The sequence below is a fragment of the Peromyscus eremicus genome, chromosome 12, assembly GCF_949786415.1.
Source record: "Peromyscus eremicus chromosome 12, PerEre_H2_v1, whole genome shotgun sequence".
Lineage (NCBI taxonomy): Eukaryota > Metazoa > Chordata > Mammalia > Rodentia > Cricetidae > Peromyscus > Peromyscus eremicus.
This window is the reverse complement of record NC_081428.1, coordinates 45,785,855-45,808,921: the sequence shown is the minus strand read 5'-3', so window position 1 is coordinate 45,808,921 and position 23,067 is coordinate 45,785,855. Positions and strand designations below refer to the sequence as shown.

General features: G+C 37.8%; 1 protein-coding gene across 1 annotated transcript in view; it reads left to right on the top strand.

Moving 5' to 3' along the window:
• Positions 1-2,615: 2,615 nt before the first annotated feature.
• The window catches only part of Myh15 (myosin heavy chain 15), a 125,401-nt gene continuing 104,949 nt past the window's right edge, over positions 2,616-23,067 (top strand). The window contains exons 1-9 of the mRNA XM_059277732.1: positions 2,616-2,703; positions 6,710-6,816; positions 7,110-7,253; positions 9,455-9,611; positions 10,364-10,391; positions 11,721-11,814; positions 14,273-14,365; positions 16,800-16,863; positions 16,954-17,049. Of these exons, the coding sequence (XP_059133715.1) occupies positions 2,616-2,703; positions 6,710-6,816; positions 7,110-7,253; positions 9,455-9,611; positions 10,364-10,391; positions 11,721-11,814; positions 14,273-14,365; positions 16,800-16,863; positions 16,954-17,049 (871 nt within the window). The remainder of the gene's footprint in view (positions 2,704-6,709; positions 6,817-7,109; positions 7,254-9,454; positions 9,612-10,363; positions 10,392-11,720; positions 11,815-14,272; positions 14,366-16,799; positions 16,864-16,953; positions 17,050-23,067) is intronic.

The following is a 23,067-nucleotide window of genomic DNA, read 5'->3' as shown; positions in this document are numbered from 1 at the left end:
TAGAAAATTGATGCTCAAACTTATGATGATAGCCCTCATGAATAGACTAGCCCTTTCATGGATTGTAGAGAGAGGTTTATTTATTTATTTTTAATCAGAAAAGCAGGTGCTTTCTGCCATGCTTTCTCTATCATATGATAAGATTTGCCATTTCAGGACCCAGCAAGAAGATCCTTGCCAGACACTAATGATGATGACATTATGCCTTTGAATTTATATATCTCTAGAGTCACCAACTAAATAAATATGTATTTATTCTTTATGGGTTTGTGGTATGCAGCTACAATAACAGAACAGAAACTGAGATACCAGTCTTTACCGGTAGCCTCTGTTAATGGTTTTACATTATCTCAGATTCACAAAATAATTTAGAAAGTAAAGATAATGTCCTACATATTTAGCAGAGCAATTAGAAAACACACAAATGTCTACTGAGAAAGATTAATTAATACTTTAAAGTTTATTACACTTACTTCTTTGTATTTGTATGTATGTAGACGTGTGTGTAGACATGAATGCCATGGTGTATGTGGAGGTCAGAGAACAACTTGGCAGAAGTAGAGTCTCTCCTTCCACCATGTGAGTCCCAGAGATCAAACTCAGGCTGTCACTTGTCAGGGTTGGCAGCAAGTACCTTTAGCAAACACTGAGCAATCTTGCTGGCTGCAAAAGAATTGTTAATAATAATGATTGAGATTTTATATGTATCAAGCAATGTGCCAACTCTTATAAACACCCTACATTTTCTAGGACAGAAGATAAAGACAAATAAGTGTGACAATTTTTTGTAAAGGTATTTGATGGAAAATAAGAGACGTGCACTCAAGGTCACTTTAATTGGGGCTTAAATAGGAGGAGTTGGTTAAGAGTTTGTTGAATTTACAGGCACCAAAACCAAGAGCTGGATCTAAGTCTCACTGGCTACAATTACTAGGAAAGCTACCTCTCTCTTTCCTTCCTTGCTCTCATATATTGCTTCTTCTCAGTCTTGTGACTTTTTCTTTACTGATACCTTTGCTGATTAGGACACATGTAAAAGTGGTAGTTACACTAGAGTGCCAGTCTCAACCTTCAAGTTTATATCACTCCATTCAAGCAGAATGCAGACTGAGAGTGGCCCCTAAGTTCCAAATCCACACCCTAGGACACATTCTGATTGTCCATTTGGAACATGTACTCAAGTATGATCTAATCATCTGCGTCTAGACACACAGGCCTCATTACTGACATACCTATGTCTGGCTTGTGCCTAGGAGTGAGGCCAGACACTTGTCAGAGAAAGGGTAAGCTTCCTGGCAATCTAAGTTGTGCCAAATAAAAGTGGATAACAATGTGATAAATACAGAACAGTAGAACATGGTGATTCACTGAATATGGACATGGCAGGAAAGGAAGATTCAGAGGTGATGCCAAGGGTTCTATCTTTGGGGAATGAGAAAATCAAGGTCAAGGAAGGGACTCTTGGATTCAAGTACTAGGAAATGATGGAGAGAAGGAGTCTGTGTCAGAAAGTTTAGAACAAAAGTATTTCCCAGTGTAGAGCACTCATGTCAAAAGCATCTACTCAGGACATGAGTTGGCGGTTTGGGCTCTGCGAGTCCACGTCTTCCATTACTTAGTCTCCTTCCAGCCTCCCTAATTCTGACCTTACTGTACCAGCACCCCATTTGATAGTGGGTGGAGATTTCTTCATAAAAATTCTCTATAATATAACCATAATTCAAGATGAAGGAATTCATCTTTAGGCTAACTTTCGGCTGACTCATATGCCTGGTAATTCAGTCTTGCCAAAAATTTCTTGATCCAGTGAGTATTTTCATTCATTCCTGCTTCATGCCATCACCCCAACCTGCTTCCCACTTCCAGCCTTTGCTTTCTCTCTACTGCCTTTGGCATTGGCTTGCTGCCTCTGTACACTATCTGATCCAGATAGTCGTCTCCGAAAGGACACTCACATTTTTATGGTTTTATACTCATACTGAAAATGAATCTGAATACTTTCTCTACTTTGTCACCTCATTCTGTGTATGGTATTTGGTACATCTAGAGGCACTAGATTCTACCCTCCATTCATATCAAGAGTCCTCGTGTTTGCAACTTGACGTTTGTCAGTTTTGCCCATTTATGCCACTTGCCAAGGTCAGAACTCTGTGGCTCAAGGTTGTGGTTTGACTTCTACCAGCCTCAAGGACTTTTGTCATTTTAGAGACATTTCCTCCACAGAATTATTAAAATTTAGTCAGTATAAAGACAAATAAAAGCTGGGCTAAGATTGTTATTATATGTCATCACTATTTTATTCATATTTTCTTCTGATATTTAAAGGAATTGATACGTTCGCACAGGTTCCTGAAAGCACTGTTGATCTTAGGCACTGAACCGTCAATGCTTATGGAGAACTTGGCTTTGTTGAAGTTGTATCTTCTTGAGTACAGTTGTGTCATGGCACAGATAGAGAAGAAGCATTCTTTGGTCTGTCTATTATGGATGGTTTATCATTTTAGAACAAGTGCCTCATTTCTACTTTTTCTCCCCACTTCTTTTTTGTAGAACGAATCCTTTCACATGATCGATAGCCTTACATTTTCTTCCTGCCCCCCGTGGATACTTTAAGAATGATGGATCTGTCTGAGTTTGGAGATGCTGCAGCCTTTCTCAGAAGAAATAAGGATGATCCTCTGTTAGAGTCCCCAGCCTTTGATGGTAAGACTTGGTGGAAACTGCGGGCTTGAGTTCATATTATCACTATACGTGGCATAACTATTTACTTGATTGCAATGACCCATTGGTTCTGGAGACTTAACATATTTGAATGGTGGGCAAGCAGATGCTATGAATCTTTGAACAATTGAAGACATCAAGTGTCCAAGCCAGTAATAGAAATTCCCAAGAGAAAGAGGGTGACTGGGAGGAATCCCAGTCCCACATCCCATTTATAAAGCTCTCCGACTAGTATTCTCTTCTAGGAGTTGCCTTAGGTCAAGACTTCCTTAGAAACCTCTGAATTGTCAGCGAAGACATATTTTAGCAGGGGTAGGACTGTGACTTGGCTCTGCACACTGTGAAAAAGAAGGAAGGAAATGATGGAGGCTGAGAGGCTGGAGGTGAGAGTTGGTCTCTGGCTGTCTTCAGACATTCCTGCTGTTGGAACCTGACCCTCTGGCACAGGTCAGCAGGGTTTCTCAGCCAAACTAAAAGAAAGATCATTTAGGAGACTGACACTGAGATTCACAATTTCTTTGTGCTTCAGGCAAAGCCAAAGGTTAATGAGGATTTAGCTTCAAGAAAAAAAAAGGGCCAAGTTCTACATTAAAAATTCCAAGTAAATGTAACCTTTGCCCCCATTCTTTTTTATATATCTGGGCTGCATGACCATTCTCTACATTTCAGCTAGTTGGAGATTTGGAAATCAGATTCACAGTGTGGTTTGACATCAGGTCACCTACATGTCTTAATTCCAAAATTACTTAACAGTGCACAATAAAAACTGAACATTGTTCTGGCACCCAGAATTAGTCAATGTTAGACTTCAATGTGACCAGTTATAATTCAAGCCAATTATGAAGGAAATTGTATTTCCGTCACAGACCCACCAGTCCTGGATCAGCTCCCAGTTTCCCATCCTTGTATTTCATTAGTGTGATTGTATTTCAAAGTAACTAATTATAATCCTTCAAATCAGATACAATAACAGAACAATCCCCCAAAGCTGAGTGGCCATGAAGAGGCCTATCACAAGCAGTGAGGTAACTAAGACAAGATGGTGATAGTGGTACCAGAGAGAAAAATCAAAATTGGACCAGTATAGTAGAGATAATTGGATCATTCATTTCATAGAGTCAACACTATAAATGATTGCTTAAAATAGAGTGATCAACATAGTCTTAATTAATTTTATTAACATACAACCCTTCTTTATGGATATTCACTGGCAGCAAAAAGATGAAAAATCACCAAAAGTTGTCTATCTCGCTGGGCTAGGTGACAGTAGAGTTTGTGTATAGAACTCAGAACAGTTTGACTATGAGTGTAGCCAACAGTTTTGGCTTCCAGTTCCCTGTTCTTGATCATCTATTTTATACTAGACTAAAGCACCTCATCTTACTGAGCCTTCTTTCACTCTCCTGCCAAAGTTAGATGAAGAAAAAAACACTTGCCCTGCCTACCTTCCTTCATTGTTATTAGGACCAAATAATGCTATCAGTTTGAAAATAAGTGTAGTGTAGTATAATGATACCCAGAAAAGAAACCTAGAACTGCTGGGTGCCAGGGAGGAAGACCAGTAGTTTTAGAGGTAAATATAAGAAGAAAATCACTCCAAAACCAAGTAAATGATTATGTACTACAAGAGATTAAGTATCTATTTAATAAGACTACAAGTTTGAATATAGTTTAACCCCAATTTTATCTCATACCACAGAACAGAGCCTCATAAGAAATGGTACAGAGAAACAACACTGGTCACTTTTAAGCTTGTTTGTGATAGGTTTTAATGTTTTACATCTTTTTATACATCTCAAAATGCTGACCCTCTTCATATCATGAGATATTTAATTAGAGTTGGTTAGCTTACAGGAAATAATATCGGGGAAATAGACAACATTTGAAAGTATTGCTTGACAGCTTACTAACCAGGACAGTGCTGAATTCTAGATGACCCAATTCAAACGCCGTGCTATCTGCATTCACAGCTCTGCATTATTTATGACTAAAAGGAATTAAAGGTTGACTTATTTCATCTACTTTATCTTTTAAAGAAAAGATGCTGTCATGAACTGGGTCTCAGGGAAGGGCTTCTGAAAATTCTTCACTCCTGCTGTTTCTGGGGTTGTTGAAACAAAGAGCTCATCGTGGGGTAGGAGGTGAGCCCTCCTTGAGAGAAGCTCCAGAGAGAGAAAAGTAGCTAAGCACTTGCTAAAGGAAGCATGAGATAATGGAGGAAAACTAATTTAGGAGGAGGGTAATTTGATTTCTAGAGTCATTATTCTAATTACTGCTAATAATTAGCTATGCCACTATTGGCACTGTGGGCAAGTCTTATCCTTCTTCAGAGATAGATAAATAGATAGAAATAGAGAGATAGATGATAGAGAGATAGATAGAGATAGAGAGATAGAGATAGAGAGAGGAGGAGTAAGGGAGAAAGCAGAGAGGGAGGGAAAAATCATCAAATTTCTTTCAAGTGATAATATATTTTGAAATGCATAGCCTTTATGTGCTAAACAGATACTTTTCAGAATCAAATGTATTTTCATACACTAACATAAAAACATCGTTGTTTGCATAAAAGGGACCAAAAATAATAAGTACAACACAAAACCAGCATTAAAAAGCATAAACAAGTAGAAAGGCAATGAAAACTGAGTTACAAAGGATTATCACATCTGCTTACAAAGCAATTTTCAGGGAAAGTTGCTTGTAATTAGGGAAAGGGAGAAAGCAGTGCATTGTAGATTGTTATGGCAAGAAAATAGTGAGCAACAAAGTTCTATGCAGAGACAAGGATGGTGGTAGAAGAGAATGATACCCAATTAATTGCCTCTTTTTGTACACATTCATCCCCATGACCTGCAGCTCACCTTTAGGGGAAGCATCTGGTGAAGGCCACATATCTGAAGAAATGACATATCTGAAACTTTTGTAACTCATATACTAGAGATGTTGGTGGTAACCTGGTTGTCATTCCCCTTAGTCAGAGTTGAAGGGGGTTCTCATCAATGCTCTCCCCTCACCCTTTTTCTTTTTGGGTGAGAACTCTTGTAGCATGCTAAAACTCATTTTCTTTGAAGAGTATATTTCTTTTTTTTTTTTTGGTTTTTTGAGACAGGGTTTCTCTGTGTAGCTTTGTGCCTTTCCTGGGACTCACTTGGTAGCCCAGGCTGGCCTTGAACTCACAGAGATCCGCCTGGCTCTGCCTCCCGAGTGCTGGGATTAAAGGCGTGCGCCACCACCGCCCGGCCGAAGAGTATATTTCTTATTCATCTTAAATGGTTACCTACCTTAGGTGGAAGAGAATTAGTTAAATATTTAAATGAACCTAGAGAGGCGTTCTCATGTATTCACAGGACTTCTAACTTATTTTACCTGAAAGTATTTTTATGGGTTAATTACTTTTGTAGAAGACTTCTTCACTTAGGGATAAGGCACTGAGTGAGGGGACAGAAGAAGGAAAATTAATATATGATAATAAACATGAGTCAATTTTATTATATAACAAAATAATGGATATTATCCTTCTTCTATCTCTTCTTCAATTTAGCATGTCTTTCTCTTATTGGACTTTCATTCAAAGATTAAAATATCATGTGTAGAAATCCTAAGGGAGAAGTCCATTAACACACAGATTTACACAGATGTAACCAGATAATTTTTGAGTGAGTTTATTTGAGGGGACCTGGGAAAGAGTGAGATGATCAGGAGCCTATCCAAGGGTCCAGTGTTGTGCAGTATAGGATGGTGTAGGTGAGTTAGGTAGAGTTTTCTTATAATATAATGATATTGGCAGACCTCTGCTTGCTGAGAATTTTCTTATTCCTTTACAAATATGCATGGGCAAGCAGTCATGGTTAGCATTTATGTTTTTATAGAACTTCCTGACTTCTTATATTGATGACTCCAAGACTTAGCAGAAACAAAACTGCATCAGAATGAAAATGTCCAGTGGAGATTCCCTTAAATACTGTAGTTATAACCTCTATTTCCTCTCTAGGGAAGAAGAAATGCTGGGTTCACGATGGGAAGAATGTTTATATCGAGGCTGAGGTTAAAGAGAGTGACGGTGATGGAAAAGTACTTGTAGAAACTAGAGATGGAGAGGTAAAGAAGGCCTTATTCCTTCTGGGATTGTCTGTGTTACTGTCTAGTCCATCCACTAAGTCTATAGACAAAAGAGTATGATGATATGCATAGGGGAAATAGAGAAATAGATATCTGTGTGTGTGACAAGAGCTCTCTATGTGGTACCGACTGTCCTAGAACTCACTATGTAGACAAGGCTGGCCTTGAACTCACAGAGAACCCTCCTGCCTTTGCCTTCCCAGTTCTGGCATTAAAGACATGTGCCACCAGACTGGGCTAAAATATATCTTTTATTTTCCTGTTCTTGGCAGAGTCTGAGAATTAAGGAGGACAATATCCAACAGATGAACCCTGCAGAGCTTGAAATGGTTGAAGATCTGTCAATGCTGCTTCACCTCAATGAGGCATCTGTGCTTTACACCCTGAGGAGACGTTATGACCATTGGATGATCTATGTGTGTATATAGACCTTACCAGGAAAATCTCATTTGAAACTCATTTTGGCTATACCCCAACCTCTTCTGGTGATATTTTACATTTAGTTCACATATCCTCATATGAACATCCACTGGGAAGTAACTATCTCAACATTTCTTTAATTTTATCTTGTCAGCATGCATGTCATTTCCCGCAGAATGCCATACTACACCTAAGTATGAAGCTTAGAACTCTAATAGGAAGAATCCAAATGCCAGCTCAATTACTTATTAGTTAAGGTTATCTATGCCATTAAAAATGTTTCTGGAGGAAAATGTGTTTGAGATGTTGCACTTCCAACCCAGTTTTGTGTAAAGATAAATCCAGGAATGCTTGTACTAATGTGTATGCAACGCTTACATGCACAAACACAAGTAGGCTGGCATTAGAAATGGATAAACATATAGTCCCATGCACACATTCCTGTCTGTGTAGAGAAAGATAAGCAGTCATTGGGCATTTCCATGGCAACCTGTATCAGCATTTTCAGGAAAGAAGAGTTGAGGCTCTCATGTCTGTGTGTTTATGGTCATAACTGTTGCCATGACTGTCAGATAGTTTATGTATCATTTTAGAACTAGACTGTGTGCTCTTTGGAGAAATGCTTGATTTTCCTATCAAATGCTCAATGAACACTTAAGTAATGAGTCAGTTAATGAAAAAGACATTGGTGGTGCACGTCTTTAATCCTAGTACTCGGGAGGTAAAGGTAGGTGGATCTCTGTGAATTTGAGGCCACCCTGGTCTACATAGTGAATTCCCAGACAGCTAGTGCTATGTAGAGAGACCCTTTCTCAACAAACAAACAAACAAACAAATAAACAAACAAACAATAAATATTTCACTTATGGGCTAGAAACACTGCTAAGTCCAGATTTAGATAGAAATTTGCTAAAAATGGACTAGAATTTATATTCCCTGTGTGTATACCAACTGCTTTATGCATAGAGGTCCAAGAGTAGCTTAAGGCTATTCCTGGCACTGTGAAAGACACTTCTATTGGAGGACAACATAGTAAGCCCATAGGAGAAGATGGGGCTATCTGCTTTTATGACACCTAGTCCATGTTGCTGAGAAAGCAGTCTGTGCAGTCCCAGGTGAAGATGGCTTTCTCCTTTCCCCACACGTCCCCTGTCTTGTTGAACTCCCTGATGTTACCTTTCTATAAAGTGGGATAGTAATGTCTGACTCTCTACATAAGTTAGAGGATTAAATTTTAAAAAACAAATAGAACAGATAATTCAGTGCCTGTCACCAAACTAGCATTTGAGAAACCAACTGATTTTTCCACATTCATTAAGCTCCTGATGGTTAGTTCCTCTTTCTTCTAAACCTATGCTTTAGAAGCAGTACTGAGATTAGGCTCAGATAGTGGCAGTAGGGATCCATTATCATCAAGACTGTGACATGCAATCACCCTAGTCTTCAACTTTTGACTTACTAGGTAACTGTTTTAGTTTCTCTAAAGATTTGTCTCTCAACAAAATTGCCACTGAATGGGTAGTTTAAAAGAACCCTCATTCACATACAGTACTGAAGAAGAGTAGTCTTCAATGAAGTAAAACCAGCGGGGTCTTACTTCTTGTAGAGGCTCTAGAAGAAAAAGCTTCCACCTCTTTGCTGGCTTCTTAGTGCTACTGGTGTTCCTTGTGGTGGTTTCACCTCAATCTCTTTGCAAGAGTTACATGTGGAGGCTCCAGAAATGGCTCAGCACTTTCGAACACTTGAAGATTTTGCAGAGGAACCAGGTTTGGGTCCCAGTAACACCATGGAGGTTCACAGCAGTCTATAACTCCAGCTTCCAGGGATCCAGTGTCCTCTTCAGGCCTCTGCTGGCACCATGCTCATATGCGTGCACATGCATGCATGCATGCATGCATGCAGGCGAATGTTCATACACATAAAAATTAAAAAAAATCGTTTTTTAAAAAGACATGTGTCAGATATTTTAGCAGTTAGTGTATCTCCCAGAGACTGAGAGGTAATCCCAGGTCTTAACGCTGGCCTAACCCAGATATGTCTGCTTCTCTTAGAAGTCCCTTCTCCACAGGAATTCATCTCTCATTTTCCATGTTCTCTTATAAGTAAATATTCAACTAGCCTTACCTGACAGGGGAAGCCCTGACAAACTGATGAGCACAGCTAGTCTGTTTTCTAATCCACTCTGATCTCCCCTCAGACGTATTCAGGCCTCTTCTGCGTGGCTATAAACCCTTACAAGTGGCTTCCAGTGTATCAGAAAGAGGTCATGGCTGCCTATCACAGGAAGAGGCGATCCGAGGCTCCCCCTCACATCTTTGCTGTCGCCAATAGTGCCCTTCAGGAGATGCTCCGCAGTAAGTAGCTGCCCTACAAAATGAGAAAGGAAAATTTCTGATCCACATTTTCTCCAAGTCACCAAAGGACACTTAGGCATTGTGTGGAGAGCATAGATTCACAGCTGTCTCATCTCTTGATGCCTCTGTTTCCTTCCAGATAAAATACAGGCAACACTGTACAGGTCTCCTATGGTTACGGGGACAATTAGTTTGTGCTTCAGAGTGAAAGAATCCATTTGTAGTGCTGGGGCTGGAGGCTGGCCCAGATAATGCCCCCTGTATGTGTCTGCTCTTATTACTCAAGTGTATGCTATACTGCATGACACAAAGGAGCTAGTCTGTAACTATTATTATGCAATGATTCTCAAAAGACTAAAAATGTCAACCATTAGTTAGTTATTCTTTCTATTTAAAGCAAGGAAATAGGCCTAGAATTTACATGTGCATGTTACTGGTAAAGATAAAGATATCTGTTTTATACTGTATCTTTTAAGTGAGGGGTTTGCAAGTGTAGATGAAACAAATCTTTCTCCTTGTTTCTGGTGCTGGAAAGACAGTGAACACCAAACTGATGATTCAGTATTTCACCACTGTGGCAGCTGTAAGTGAGACCAAGAAAAACTATAGGTACAAATATTGTGAATAAGTTCATTCCAGTACATAAGCTTCAATCACAAGAATATCCTAGCACTTTTTTCTTTCTTTCTTTCTTTCTTTCTTTCTTTCTTTCTTTCTTTCTTTCTCACTTCTTTCTTTCTTTTTTCTTGTAGGTGGAGAGAATCAGTCCATACTCTTCACGTAAGTGTTTGTCTCATTTTATTTTTTCCTGCCGTGAAGTTTCAGTGGGAAATAGACACCTATATTTCATTGAGAGTAGAACTTAAATTTGTTACCTTTGACTTGTTTAATCTTCAGATATAAAATGCATTTCAGGTAGGAAAAGATACTCTGCAAGTAGTCATAACATTTCAGTGAGTTCTGTAAATACAGTTTAAGGAAATCTGCCTCCATCATTTAAAGAGACTCCTTCCTTAAAACTATATTATGTAAGCAGGTTTAGTTCCTTCTCAGGGAAGGGGCTTCCAGTCTAGCAAATGATCAACTTCAAAGTTCTCTATGCTGGCTAATTAACCAGAGAAGCTCTATTAACATCCATAGAGTATGCCCATGAAACAGATAACTTGCTTCTTTGAGTAGCCATGGCAGAGTACATATAGTAATACATAGCGTGCCTTTGGAGGATACCAAAAGAGGGCAAACAGGATCTCAGAATGCCTTATTGAAGATTCATTTTGATGGAAAGAGCACTGGGTGGGCATGCTAGTGTGAGCAGGTGAGTGCTGTGGGATGGTCTGTATGTCAAATGTGTTGCTGATTGGTCAATAAATAAATCACTGATTGGCCAGTGGCCAGGCAGGAAGTATAGGCGGGAATAACAGAGGAGAATTGAGAGAACAGAAAGCTGGGTGAGAGAGACACTGCCAGCCGCCATGATGACAAACAGCATGGGAAGATACCGGTAAGCCACGAGCCATGTGGCAAGGTATAGATTAATGGAAATAGATTAATTTAAGCTGTAAGAACAGTTAACAAGAAGCCTGCCACGGCCATACAGTTTGTAACCAATATAAGTCTCTGTGTTTACTTGGTCAGGTCTGAGTGGCTGTGGGACTGGCAGGTGAGAGAGATTTGTCCTGACTGTGGGCCAGGCAGAAAAACTCTAGCTACAGCAGGTGGCTGAGACCCAAGGGGTTATGATGTGCTCAAGTCTGTGGTCTTTCTTGCAATGATGATGACATGTTGTGTAATTGACCCTCTCTTGGTTTCTGTTATCTTAAAAGGGATCATAGGTTTTAGAATTGTAGAGCTAAGTGGCTAGTTCAAATTCAAATCTATGCTCTTTGCAAATAGCATGGACTGGCTTCTGAATTTCATGTACCTAAAGGCAGGCTTGAGCAAATGTATTTGATTATCAAAGGGAAAGGAGAAAACCAAAGCACAGCTTCCTAGTGAAAAAATTGGCAGGTCATTTTCTAAGATAGAGGTTGGATAGGATCAGAATTAGCTAACTTTCATGATATTGATCATCAGAACCAGTTAACCATTTTTCTCCACTTCAAATCACAGAGGAGAATCTGGTGCTGGAAAGACAGTGAACACCAAACTGACGATTCAGTATTTCGCCACTGTGGCAGCTGTAAGTGAGACCAAGAAAAAGCCGGTGAGTGTCTATAACATCATGAATGGTGAAGGTGGCCTCATCTACTGAGACATGGAGACTTTTCTTTGACAAGCTATGGGGAATGAGGAGGAGGAAAGAACCATAGAATAATTAGCAAAGCTGTAGTACTTACTTTTCTCATTTGGTGACAAAATATCTGATACTAAAATTTAAGAAAGGAAGGGCTTATCCTGGCATTCCATTTGAGGATATATACAGTCCAGCACGATGCAGAAGCAACAGAGGCAGGAGCAGGAGGCTGGATAGTCACATTGTGTCATTGTAGCCATACTCAGAAACCAGGAAACCAACAGGAAATGGAGCCAAGCTAAGACTATCAAACATTAAGGTCACCAGTGGTTCAAGTTGATCAGGAAAGCTCTACCTCCAGAAGGATCTACAAGAGTACCACCAGCTTGGGATCAAGTTTTTAAACATGTGAGCCTACAGGGACATTTTACCTTTACACCACCACAAAATATTGAAACGTCTTGTTTTTCATCTTTTCTTTACTGCCTGAGAGGATCATCAGAGCATTCTAAATCAAACCAAAAGCGTGCATTACATACTTTTAGATATCCTTCCAAGAACGTTTGGTTGGCCCTTCTGATCAACATACCTTCAGGATACAAACCTTCTTGCACCGAGTCACCACAACCTTCAATGTTCTCTTCTGATATTTCTAAATCTCTTTAGCTACAATGTTATGTCAGATACCTACACACACACACACACACACACACACACACACACACACACACACACACACACATACACACACACACACACAAAATGGCTTCCTTTGCTCTGAACTCCTTTATCAGATCCCATGCCCAACAGAAAAACCCTTAACTTTAACCATGCAACATTTTCTATAAATGTTACCTTCTTTATTTTTTTTTAAACCATGGTCTCTTGATTTCATTTCTTGTTTTTGTAATAAAAGACCTTTACTAAAGTAACTTAAGGGAGAAAGGGTTTATTTGGCTCATAATTCTAGGTTATTTCAAATAATTATAGTTATTTCAAAGAAATCAAGGTGGCAGGCACTTGAATTTGCTAGTCACATGACATACATTGTCAAGAAAACAGTGAATTAATGTATGTATGCTAATGCTCTGCTCACTCCCACCTTTCCGTGTAGTTCATGATCTAGTCCATGAAATGGTGCTACTTACATGCAAGGTGGGTCTTCCCATCTCAATAACGCAGCTTAGGAAAATCAAACTAATCTAGACAATCACTCATTTAAACTCCCTTTCCAGGTACTTCTAGGTTGCATTAGGTGAATAGTTAAAATCAGCCATCACACTTGATAGCTTTTAATTCAGCTTTAGCTGTAAAGTGAGGATTCATGGTAACTTGGAAGTCATTCTTCCATGCAAAGTAAAATTAGGTAGTGTTAAGTGGTATTCTCAGAACCATTTGTAACCACACAGAAACTGTTAACACCTCTCATCAGTCTGTGTCTGATATTGTCACTTGGTATTTTCAATTCAATGCTGGGTATCACCAGCTACTTCTGCTGTAACAAGTAGGAATTATATCAAAATATAGACTCACTTTGCTCAGATTTTAAACTATAAGACGTTTGCATTCCCATCACCTCATCCCTGAAGTTGGTTGATACCTGCAAGCATCCTTGAACTCTGTTTTTTCCTACATACAGTTGTTTCAGTGTGCATTTTAGTTTTGTTGTTGTTTGGTGTGGACTAATTGGTTTTTATCTTAATTGAGTCTTATGATGTTAAATAATGTAACATGACAACACAACTTAACATGTACAACAGGTCTATGGAATCCTTGCTTATATAGCCTTTTATAATTCTTTGGAAGACAATAGATACATATTATTGAGGTCAAAACAATATGCATACATTGTATATTCTTGAACACCATATACTATATAATTAAACCTATGAAACAGGTCTTTGAGGATGAATTTATAAAAACAATGCAGCTCTGAATTGATGTGGAAGCAGCTGATCTTTCAGGATTATTCTGTGTAAACAGCCCATATACTTGAATAGGCAAAATTCAAATTCAAGATCAATACTATTACTAGCCATTGCTTGGTGTAACAACCCTCTAGATTACCTAGAAATAGTGTAAGGAAAATATAAAATAATAATGACAAGAAATTAATTTATTATCCTAAGACAAATTTCTAGTTTTTTTCTGTTTGTTAATAAACATTTTCTTTATTCACTCGGACTCAAACAAAAACATTACAAACTAATGACAGCCTAAATATTTTCTTAGGAGAAAATATATGAAATTGCCATATTTTATCCTTCCATTTTCTTTGGAATCTCAGTTTCCAAATAGTGTTTTATCACATTTGAAAACTATAGGCCACTAGTTATTGTGGCAGCAATGAAGCTGCTTTTGGAGAGTTTGCTTCAGTGTAAAATCCTGTTAAACTTGATTCAGCTATGCCTCTCTTCCGTGCTTTTAGGGGATTTCAGAAGATCAAATTGTACAAACGAATCCTGTCTTAGAAGCATTTGGAAATGCCAAAACTCTGAGAAACGACAACTCTTCTCGTTTCGTAAGTAGTGCGATAACATCTCAGAACCTATCATTTTTAGGCTATTATAAAATTCGTGTCTGAGCACATTGGTAAGAGAATTCTAGAACAAGGTTTTTGATCAAATTCTATCATGTTGTGACATTTCTCGAAAGAGTTTTACCAGATATGGCTGAGACAATTAAAACTGCTTGTGTCTATGTATTTTCTATTTGGCAGAGTCCATTCATAAGGGATGTAGTTATCTTAACACACATCTCTTTACCTTCACTGTAGGGCAGCTCATCCAGCAAGGTATCATAACGCTTCCTGTATTCTTATATTTTAGAGATTTGAAAATGTTTCTCCTTAATTTCCTATATACTGAAGTCAATTTAGTAGATACTTCCTAATTCTCTTAATTATTCTCTCTGCTCTTGTTTATGAACTCCTTTTCCTGCATATTTAATGGGATTTTTTTATATATATTGAACAAGGTACTTCAATGTGGTTTTTTGATAACTAGAAATCTCACGGTGAAGGAAAACATTTGGATTTAGAAATCAAGCTTTGTAAGTCCATTTTGTTCCAAGAATGAGGGGCAGGGAGCCCCTGTAAAAGTTAAAGAAAACTGAAGAAAGCTTCATGTTTGAATATCTAAGCATAACTAAATAATAGACTCAGGCTAATTGCCTAGTTTCTGACCAAAGCCTAGTGATGCGACATTCCTGTTTATATTGATTTGAACACACTTGTACATTAAACAATTGCTATTTTGAAGATTTGTTAAAATACTGGTGCATGTTTTATGAAATATGAAAGAGGAATATAGAAAAGAGAAAAATGTAAAGGAAAGGATAAGGTCTGGGGACATAGCTAAATGGTGAATTGCCTGGCATGTGTGAAGTCCCAGGATGAGTCCCCAGGAGAGAGAGACAGAGAGTGAGACACAGAAAGAAGGAGAATAAGAAAGGAAATAAAATGAAAGAAAGAGAAGGGGAGGGGAGAGGAGGAAATTAAAGAAAGAATAAGAAGCAGAGATGAAGAAGACGGATAAAGATGGAGGGATAGACAGGAAGAAGCAGACAAAAGTAAAGTATTTTGATAAATGGAAGGAAAAGGACAAAAACAACCCACCAAAAATCCAATAAAAATTAAAAAATTGAGATAGGTTTTAAGAATTATTACTAGGTATGCATGCATCTATACTGGTTTCCCACATACATGTGTGCATATAGGCATGTATGTGTGTGTGTGTGTGTGTGTGTGTGTGTGTGTGTGTGTGTGTGCCATGCGTGTGTGTACACATAAGCATGTGTATGATTGGCTGTGTAGCTGCCATTGTGCTCTGCTTTCTAATATACTGGCTCAGTCCCCCTGTTGTGGCCACTCTTCTTCCCCTGCTGGAACAATGTTTTGCTGTGGTGCTTCCTGGCACAGGAGGACCTCACCAACCCATTTTTTTTTCTCCTACATTCTCATCCCACAAACTGGGTGCCACTGTATCTGGCATTCTGACATAGGTACTGTCAGCACTGAGCAGCTTTTATGCCTTGCTGGATTCTCCTTTTAGGTTTCAATTAAGAAAGAAGAAAGTGGAAAATCACAGTGTATGTTGAGACATAAGCCCCACACAAGCCCCTTGGTCTACTGAGCACACATGAAACGAACCCCTAGCCTTTTGTCCATCTCTCAGTTTTGGCTTATTTTCCCTTTTCTCTTACTTCCTAAACTACAGCAAAAGGGGCTTTTCTTTTGGTTTCAAAATACTTCAAATGTCCCTTTGTTAGAGCTCTTGAGTAGCCATGTACCATCTAGAACATTTCACAATTGTCAGAACCGTATTTATTCTTGTTATTAGGTGTCTAATTCCTCAGGAGTTCCTTAGATCATGGTGGATAGTCGCTGAATACTGGATGAGTGAATGAGCATGCTGAGAAGATTCTGCATTCTTCCTTTTCAAATAAGAGCACTGAGGTTCACACAGTTTCTACAGTGCACATGAAAACACACAGGCAGAAACTGGCAGATGTGGGCCTGGACACAGTCAGGACTGCTGTAGTCTTGGTAATCAGTGCAGCTCCCTCTAGACCAGTGGTTCTCAACCTTCCTAATGCTGTGACCCTTTAATATAGTTCCTCATGTTATAGTGACCCCCTCAAACATAAAATTATTTTCACTGCTACTTCGTAACTGTAATTTTTCTACTGTTATGAATTGTAATGTTAACATGTAATATACAGGATATTTGATATGTGACCCCCGTGAGGGGGTCATTCAACCCCAAAAGGATTGTAACTCACGGGTTGAAAACTGCTGCTCTAGACATTATCTTATCCTTCTCATCTCAATACCATCTTACATTTTATTTTTCAATCTTTGGAGTATATAGTCACTTTGAGGATGATGTAATCAATGAAGCCTTTGCAATTGTTCAGAAAGTTTGGATGGGACACTGCGTTCTGTTTCTACCTAGGGAAAAGTCATCAGGATGCATTTTGGTGCAAGAGGCACACTGTCATCTGCAGATATCCAGATCTGTAAGTAGCCATTGCACTATCTGGCTGTTTTCTTCTAGGTTTTGTAAGACTGTTCAAGCATGAATCTTTATTCGTTCTTGATCCTTCTAGATTTTCTAGAAAAATCCCGGGTGGTTTATCAGCAGCCTGGAGAGAGGAATTACCATATCTTTTATCAGATTCTGTCTGGAAAACAAGAACTTCAGGGTAAGTGTTAGACTGGAGCCCACACGTACTCTAGAAAAAGGACAAACAGATTCCAAGGGAGAGAGAGTACTGTTTTAGTAAGTCTCTTAGTAGTTTTAGACCACAGTTTATTCATCCTACAGTAGGAAACTTAGGCACTTACAGAACCAATGGGGGTAGAATAAATGGCAACATTGTTTTTTTTTTATTTTGGCATTAAAAGCAAGAAGAGAATTTGTAGTGAATAAAATGCCTTGGCAAGGTTAAATGTGTGTGTGTGTGTGTGTGTGTGTGTGTGTGTGTGTGTCCGCAGTCGATGCAAGAGGACTTCTTTGCCCAACTGGTTATTTTTTGTCAAGAAGAGGACAAACTCCATATGGAGTGTCTTTGATGCCCAACATCCTCTCAAGAGTAGATAAGTGCTGCCAGGAGCAATCATGTCTTGCGTCAACAGAATTCTCAGTTATTAAAACATTTAAATGCCATATTCTCTAGGTCTATGAAGTGTTTGAAGATTATCTATCTATCCAACATGTATTTCTGTATATGTAGAAAACCTAACTAACATAGCTATAAATATGACAAGCACAGGTGACTATTAACCTGTAATTCTTATCAACCTAAATAACTTAAAGACTAAGGCTTCACATTATGAAAATAAACAATCTGTAAACAGATGTATAGTATAGGGACAACAACCTTGAAGTTGTGACAATATACAAAAATATCTTAATCAGAGGTAGAAATGTATAGTGCAATATGACAACAATATCCTTAATATGTATCAATATACAAAATATCCTATACAGAGGTAGAATATACATACAGTGTGACAAATATAATTTTACATTTGTATCAATATACAAAATATTTCAAACAGAAGTAGGAACATATGTACAATATAACATATATAGTTTTGTATTTGTATCAATATACAAATTATCTTAAATAGGAATAGAAAAATAATTTTGTATTTATATCAATATACAAGAATCTATACCAGTGCAAATTATCCAAAGTTGATAGTTACTGATTTAGTTTACAAGTAGATACAATAATCTACCGTATTATCCTATCATATCTATTCTCCCTTTTTCTTATCCAAAAGAGAATCCTGAGTCTAAACTTTATTGTTCCACCCCCAACCCTATTACAACTTATAACCAACCCCTGACAGATGACAATTATCCATAACCCTGAGAAAACAAAACCTTTTGGGAGAGGGGTGTAGTTTTCTTAAAATTGTTTCCTGCTGCCTAGAGGGTGATGGTATTTCTGTGGGATTCTGTAAGAAAACTAAAACAATGGTTAATTCTCATAAGGACTAGCTGTAATGTTTGTAGCCAGTCTCAGAGTAACGGGTAAAGCTTATCTGAAGTCCTGGCTAGAGGTATAAGATGATGGATTATCTTAGTTAGCCACCTTGGAACTGTCCTGAACAGTTTGTAGTCCAGAGCCAATCTTTGTGTGTTATTTTACTGGCTCAATGGCATCACTATGAACCAAATAAAATTATTGTTGTGGGGCCCCATCTTCCTTCTGGAGACTTCAGAGATCATTGTTAGGAAAATTTATTGTTCACTGTGGAAAACTTAAACATTATTAATACCAAAATAGAAAGTTTAAATTTTAGGATAGCACTATATCTAAAGAAAGGTTCTGCTGGGCGGTGGTGGCACACACCTTTAATCCCAGCACTCGGGAGGCAGAGGCAGGCGGATCTCTGTGCGTTCTTGGCCAGCCTGGGCTACAGAGTGAGTTCTAGGAAAGGCGCAAAGCTACACAGAGAAACCCTTTCTCAAAAAACCAAAAAAAAAAAAAAAAAAAAAAAAAAAAAAAAAAAAAAAAAAAAGGAAAGGTTCCAAAGAGTCAAGAATAAGTATGGGGAGAAATAGAATTTTGATGACAATAGTCCCTAGATTTTTGTTGTTTTTTTTCTGTCCCATACCAGGTGGCTCCTCTGATATGAGACAGAAGCTCCTAATATTTTCTTTTAACAACATGCTTGGATTTAGAGGAGAGAGCCACGCTCCAACTCCAAAGCTAGCTTTGATTTTTAATTGAGTTGAGCGTACAACTTTTCTGAGAAGTAAAGAGGTACAGATGTTTAGGTGGTGAGATTTCACACTGCAGAGACTATTGGTACCAATACGTCTGAGTTTTCTTTGCTTGCAATTTTTTTTTTTCTGGATAGCCTTCCCTTCTGCTTTAGATATCTAGATATCCAAGGTCTTTTGACTTCTTGAAGATGGGTATTTCTATTTTCCTATAAAGACAAAAACAGAACCCTGCCCTGACCCTTGTTTGGTGAGTTTTCCTTACAGCTTGTAGAATTGTCACATTGGTGGATGAGCTATCACTTCTCCTTAATAAGAGGTTTGTCCTGTTTGAATCGATTCTTTATTAATTTTGATGGTATCCAAAGCTTTTCTTCTCCTGTGAAAACAAAAGCAAAAACCCTTCCCCAATGTAGCACATATTCTGGTTTCCACTCTGAGGTCAACACATCTTTAAAGTACACAGGCTGATTTAACTTAGTAAATTTTTCTATTATCCAATGTTTCTCCGTAGCCGTTGTTCCTTTCTCATCAGCATTAAGAAAATTCAGAGTTAATAAGGCATTATGCAATCTGTCTTTGGGGATTTTGGTTCCCCCTTTCTGTTTATTAAGCACTTCTTTTAAAGTGCAATTAGATCTTTCTACAACTGCTTGTCCTGTAGGATTGTGTGGTATATCTGTAATATGCTTTATATTATAATGTACAAAAAAAACTGTTTCATTTTACTGGAGACATATGCTGGAGCATTGTCAATCTTAATTTGTATAGGTATACCTATTATGGCCATGACTTCTAATAGGTGTGTAATTACAGAATCAGCCTTTTCAGAACTCAAAACTCTTGCCCATTGAAATCCTGAAAATATATCTATTGTATGGTGTACATGTTTTAATTTTCCAAATTCTGCAAAATGAAATACATCCATTTTCCAATTTTCATTTCTATGTATACCTTTAGGACTACTTCCTGCCAGTGATGGAGTTTGGTTATAGAAGGAACAAGTAGGACATTTTTTTTTTTTTTATAATTTCCTTGGCTTGTTGCCGAGTGATTGCCATTTATATGTTTTTTTTTTTAATGAAATTCTGAGGCCTCCAGCACACTTCCTATTAATAATTGGTCAATTTGATCATTACCTTGTGCAAGAGGACCTGGCAGACCCATATGGGATGTGATGTGTGTTATATATATAGGATGATCCCTATTTCTGATTATTTTCTGTAATTTTATAAATATTGAAGTTGTATAAATAGTGAAGTTAATTAGGTTTTGTCAGGAATAAATTCAGCAGTTTCAATATGTAAAACAACTCTTTCTGCATATTGAGAGTCAGTAACTATATTGAGAGGTTCTGTAAAGTCCATTAGTACCATAAGGATGGCATACAATTCTAACTTTTGTATAGAATCATAAGGGCTTTGAACCACTTTACTTAAGTTTCTTGAATTATTTGCATCAGAATAGAACATAGGGACTCCAGAGATTAATATTCTCCATACAATGTGAGGAAGGACTCAACAGATTTTTTTTTAAAATTTTTTTATGAATTTGATTCTCTTGCTTTTGGTATAACTGTTGTTAATCTTTCCTAAAAAAATACTGAAAGCTCCTTGCCAATATTCATTTTCTGCCCATAAAGAAGAAATTTCCTCATTTGTTAAAGGTACTACAATTTCTACTGGGCCTTTTCATGTCAATTGATGAAGTCTTAATTTTCCTTTGAAAATCAAATCAGAAATCTTTTCCACATATATCTTTAATTTCTTACTCTGTTTATGTGTTAAAAATATTCCAACACAATATCTTTTCTCTGAGTTAAAATCCCCGTATGGGAATGCATAGAGGGTAATATGACCAGAATGCAGTTAAGCTCTGGGTCCACAAGATCCACATGTGCCTCCTGTAATTTCCTTTTCCATAAGAGCCAATTCTCTCTCAGCTTCAGTTGATAATTCTCTTGAACTATTTAAGTTCTTGTTACCATCCAAGATTTTGAACAAATTACTCAATTCATGATTTTTTATCCAATAGTGGTCATAAAATTGAAATGACTCCTAGCAATTTTTGAAAGTCATTAGGAGTCCTCAATTGATCTCTTCTGATTTGTACCTTTTTGGGTCGAATTTTTTGTATACCTATTTTATATCCTAAGTAATTAATAGAACCTTATCTTTGTATTTTTGCAGGAGCAATTTGTAATCCCCAGCAAGGCAAAACTTTCTCTACTTCTTCAAACATTTTTCCAAAATATCTACATTTGAATAGCTAATAAGATATCATCCATATAATGGTAAATTATAGATTGTAGAAACATGAATTATTTCCAACAGTTTTTGCACAAAATATTGGCAAAGAGTGGGGCTATTTAACATTTCCTGTGGGAGAACTTTCCATTGATATCTCTTAACTGGCTGAGAATTATAAGTAGGCACCATGAAGACAAATTTTTTCCTGTCCTTTTCTTGTAGAGGTATAGTGAAGAAACAGTCTTTTAAGTCAATAACTATAATAGGTCATTCTTTAGATAAAAGAGAAGGCAAAGTCATTGTAGAGAGTCCATTGGCTGAATCACTTTATTTATAACTCTCAGATATGTCAGCATTCTCCATTTTCCAGATTTCTTTTTAATAACAAATACAGGATAATTTCAAGGGTTGGTTGATTCTTCAATATGTTGAGCATTTAGCTGCTCCTGACCCAGTTATTCTAAGCCTGTAATTTCTCTGATGTCATAGGCCACTGCCCAACCCAGATGGGTTTGTTACTTAACTATTTTAAGGGTAGGGTCTTTAGTACCTCTGAGAGTTCAACAGCAGCTGAGACCTGTTTGTGTACAGCCTGAATAGTAGGTGACTTTTCTATAGTCTCTTATGCTATTCTTTCAAGAAACATGAATTGGATTATGGTCCATTTCTGAGATTGGAAGAATGTTAATCTGGGTATTCCATTGCTGCAACAGATCACGACTGCTACATTAGCTATTTATGGCCTCAGCCTTCCCCTCTGTCCTTCTGGCCCTATGCATCCAACACATCTTGTGGGCTTTGTTTTACCTGAGATAGGGTTCCAATCCCTAGGAACTGAACATCTACCCCTGAAGAGGCCAATTTGGATGCCATGGTTTTGTTGTAATTATAGTCATATCTAGTCCTATGTCCAGCAAGAATTCAAATATAATGTTATTTATTCAGAGCCTTAGCTTTGGTCTTTGTTCATTTATGGAAGTTTGCCAAAATATTCATTTTATTATGGTTTTTCCTGGAATTTTTGATTCATCTTTCAAAGCTGTTCTATCATCCAGAACAGTATTGTTTTTTACATTGGGCACTGGATCTTCTAATTGTTCTGGGGAGGAGTTTCCTCCACAGTGACTGGGAATGACTGGATCATGTTGATTTCCGGAGGTAAAGGGTTGCCTTGTCTCTTGTTGATCTGCAATTGTTGGTCCAGTATAGGCCTTTGCAACATCTTCTGCATAATCCAGAGGTTGGGGCCTTCTATTTGGGTCATTCCTAGAAGAAACATTGTTTCTAGAAGCACCCTGTATACAATTTCTTCTTATATGGCCTAGTTTATCACAATTAAAACATTTGACACTTTGGTGTCTCTTTATGCCTTTGGAAATCACCTCTCTTATCCAAGCCTTATCACTATAGTTAAGAGACTCAACATTGATTGTGTGTTGGATCCATTCTTTTATGGCTGCTAATCTAACCTTTAAAGGTGCAATCATCTTTATGCATTCTAAATTAGCATTTTCAAAAGCCAAAGACTGAATTTGTACTTGTCTAATTTCTTGATCTGATACTGTTTTTGTTTACAGCTCTAGTCAGTCTTTGCAAAAAGTCAGTAAAGGGTTCTTTTGAGCCTTGTATGACCTTAGTATATGGCTCAGTTATTTTTCCTGGTTATGGAATTTTATCTCAAGCATTCAAGGCTGTCATATGGTATATGGACAAGGTATGCTCAGCAAAGATAG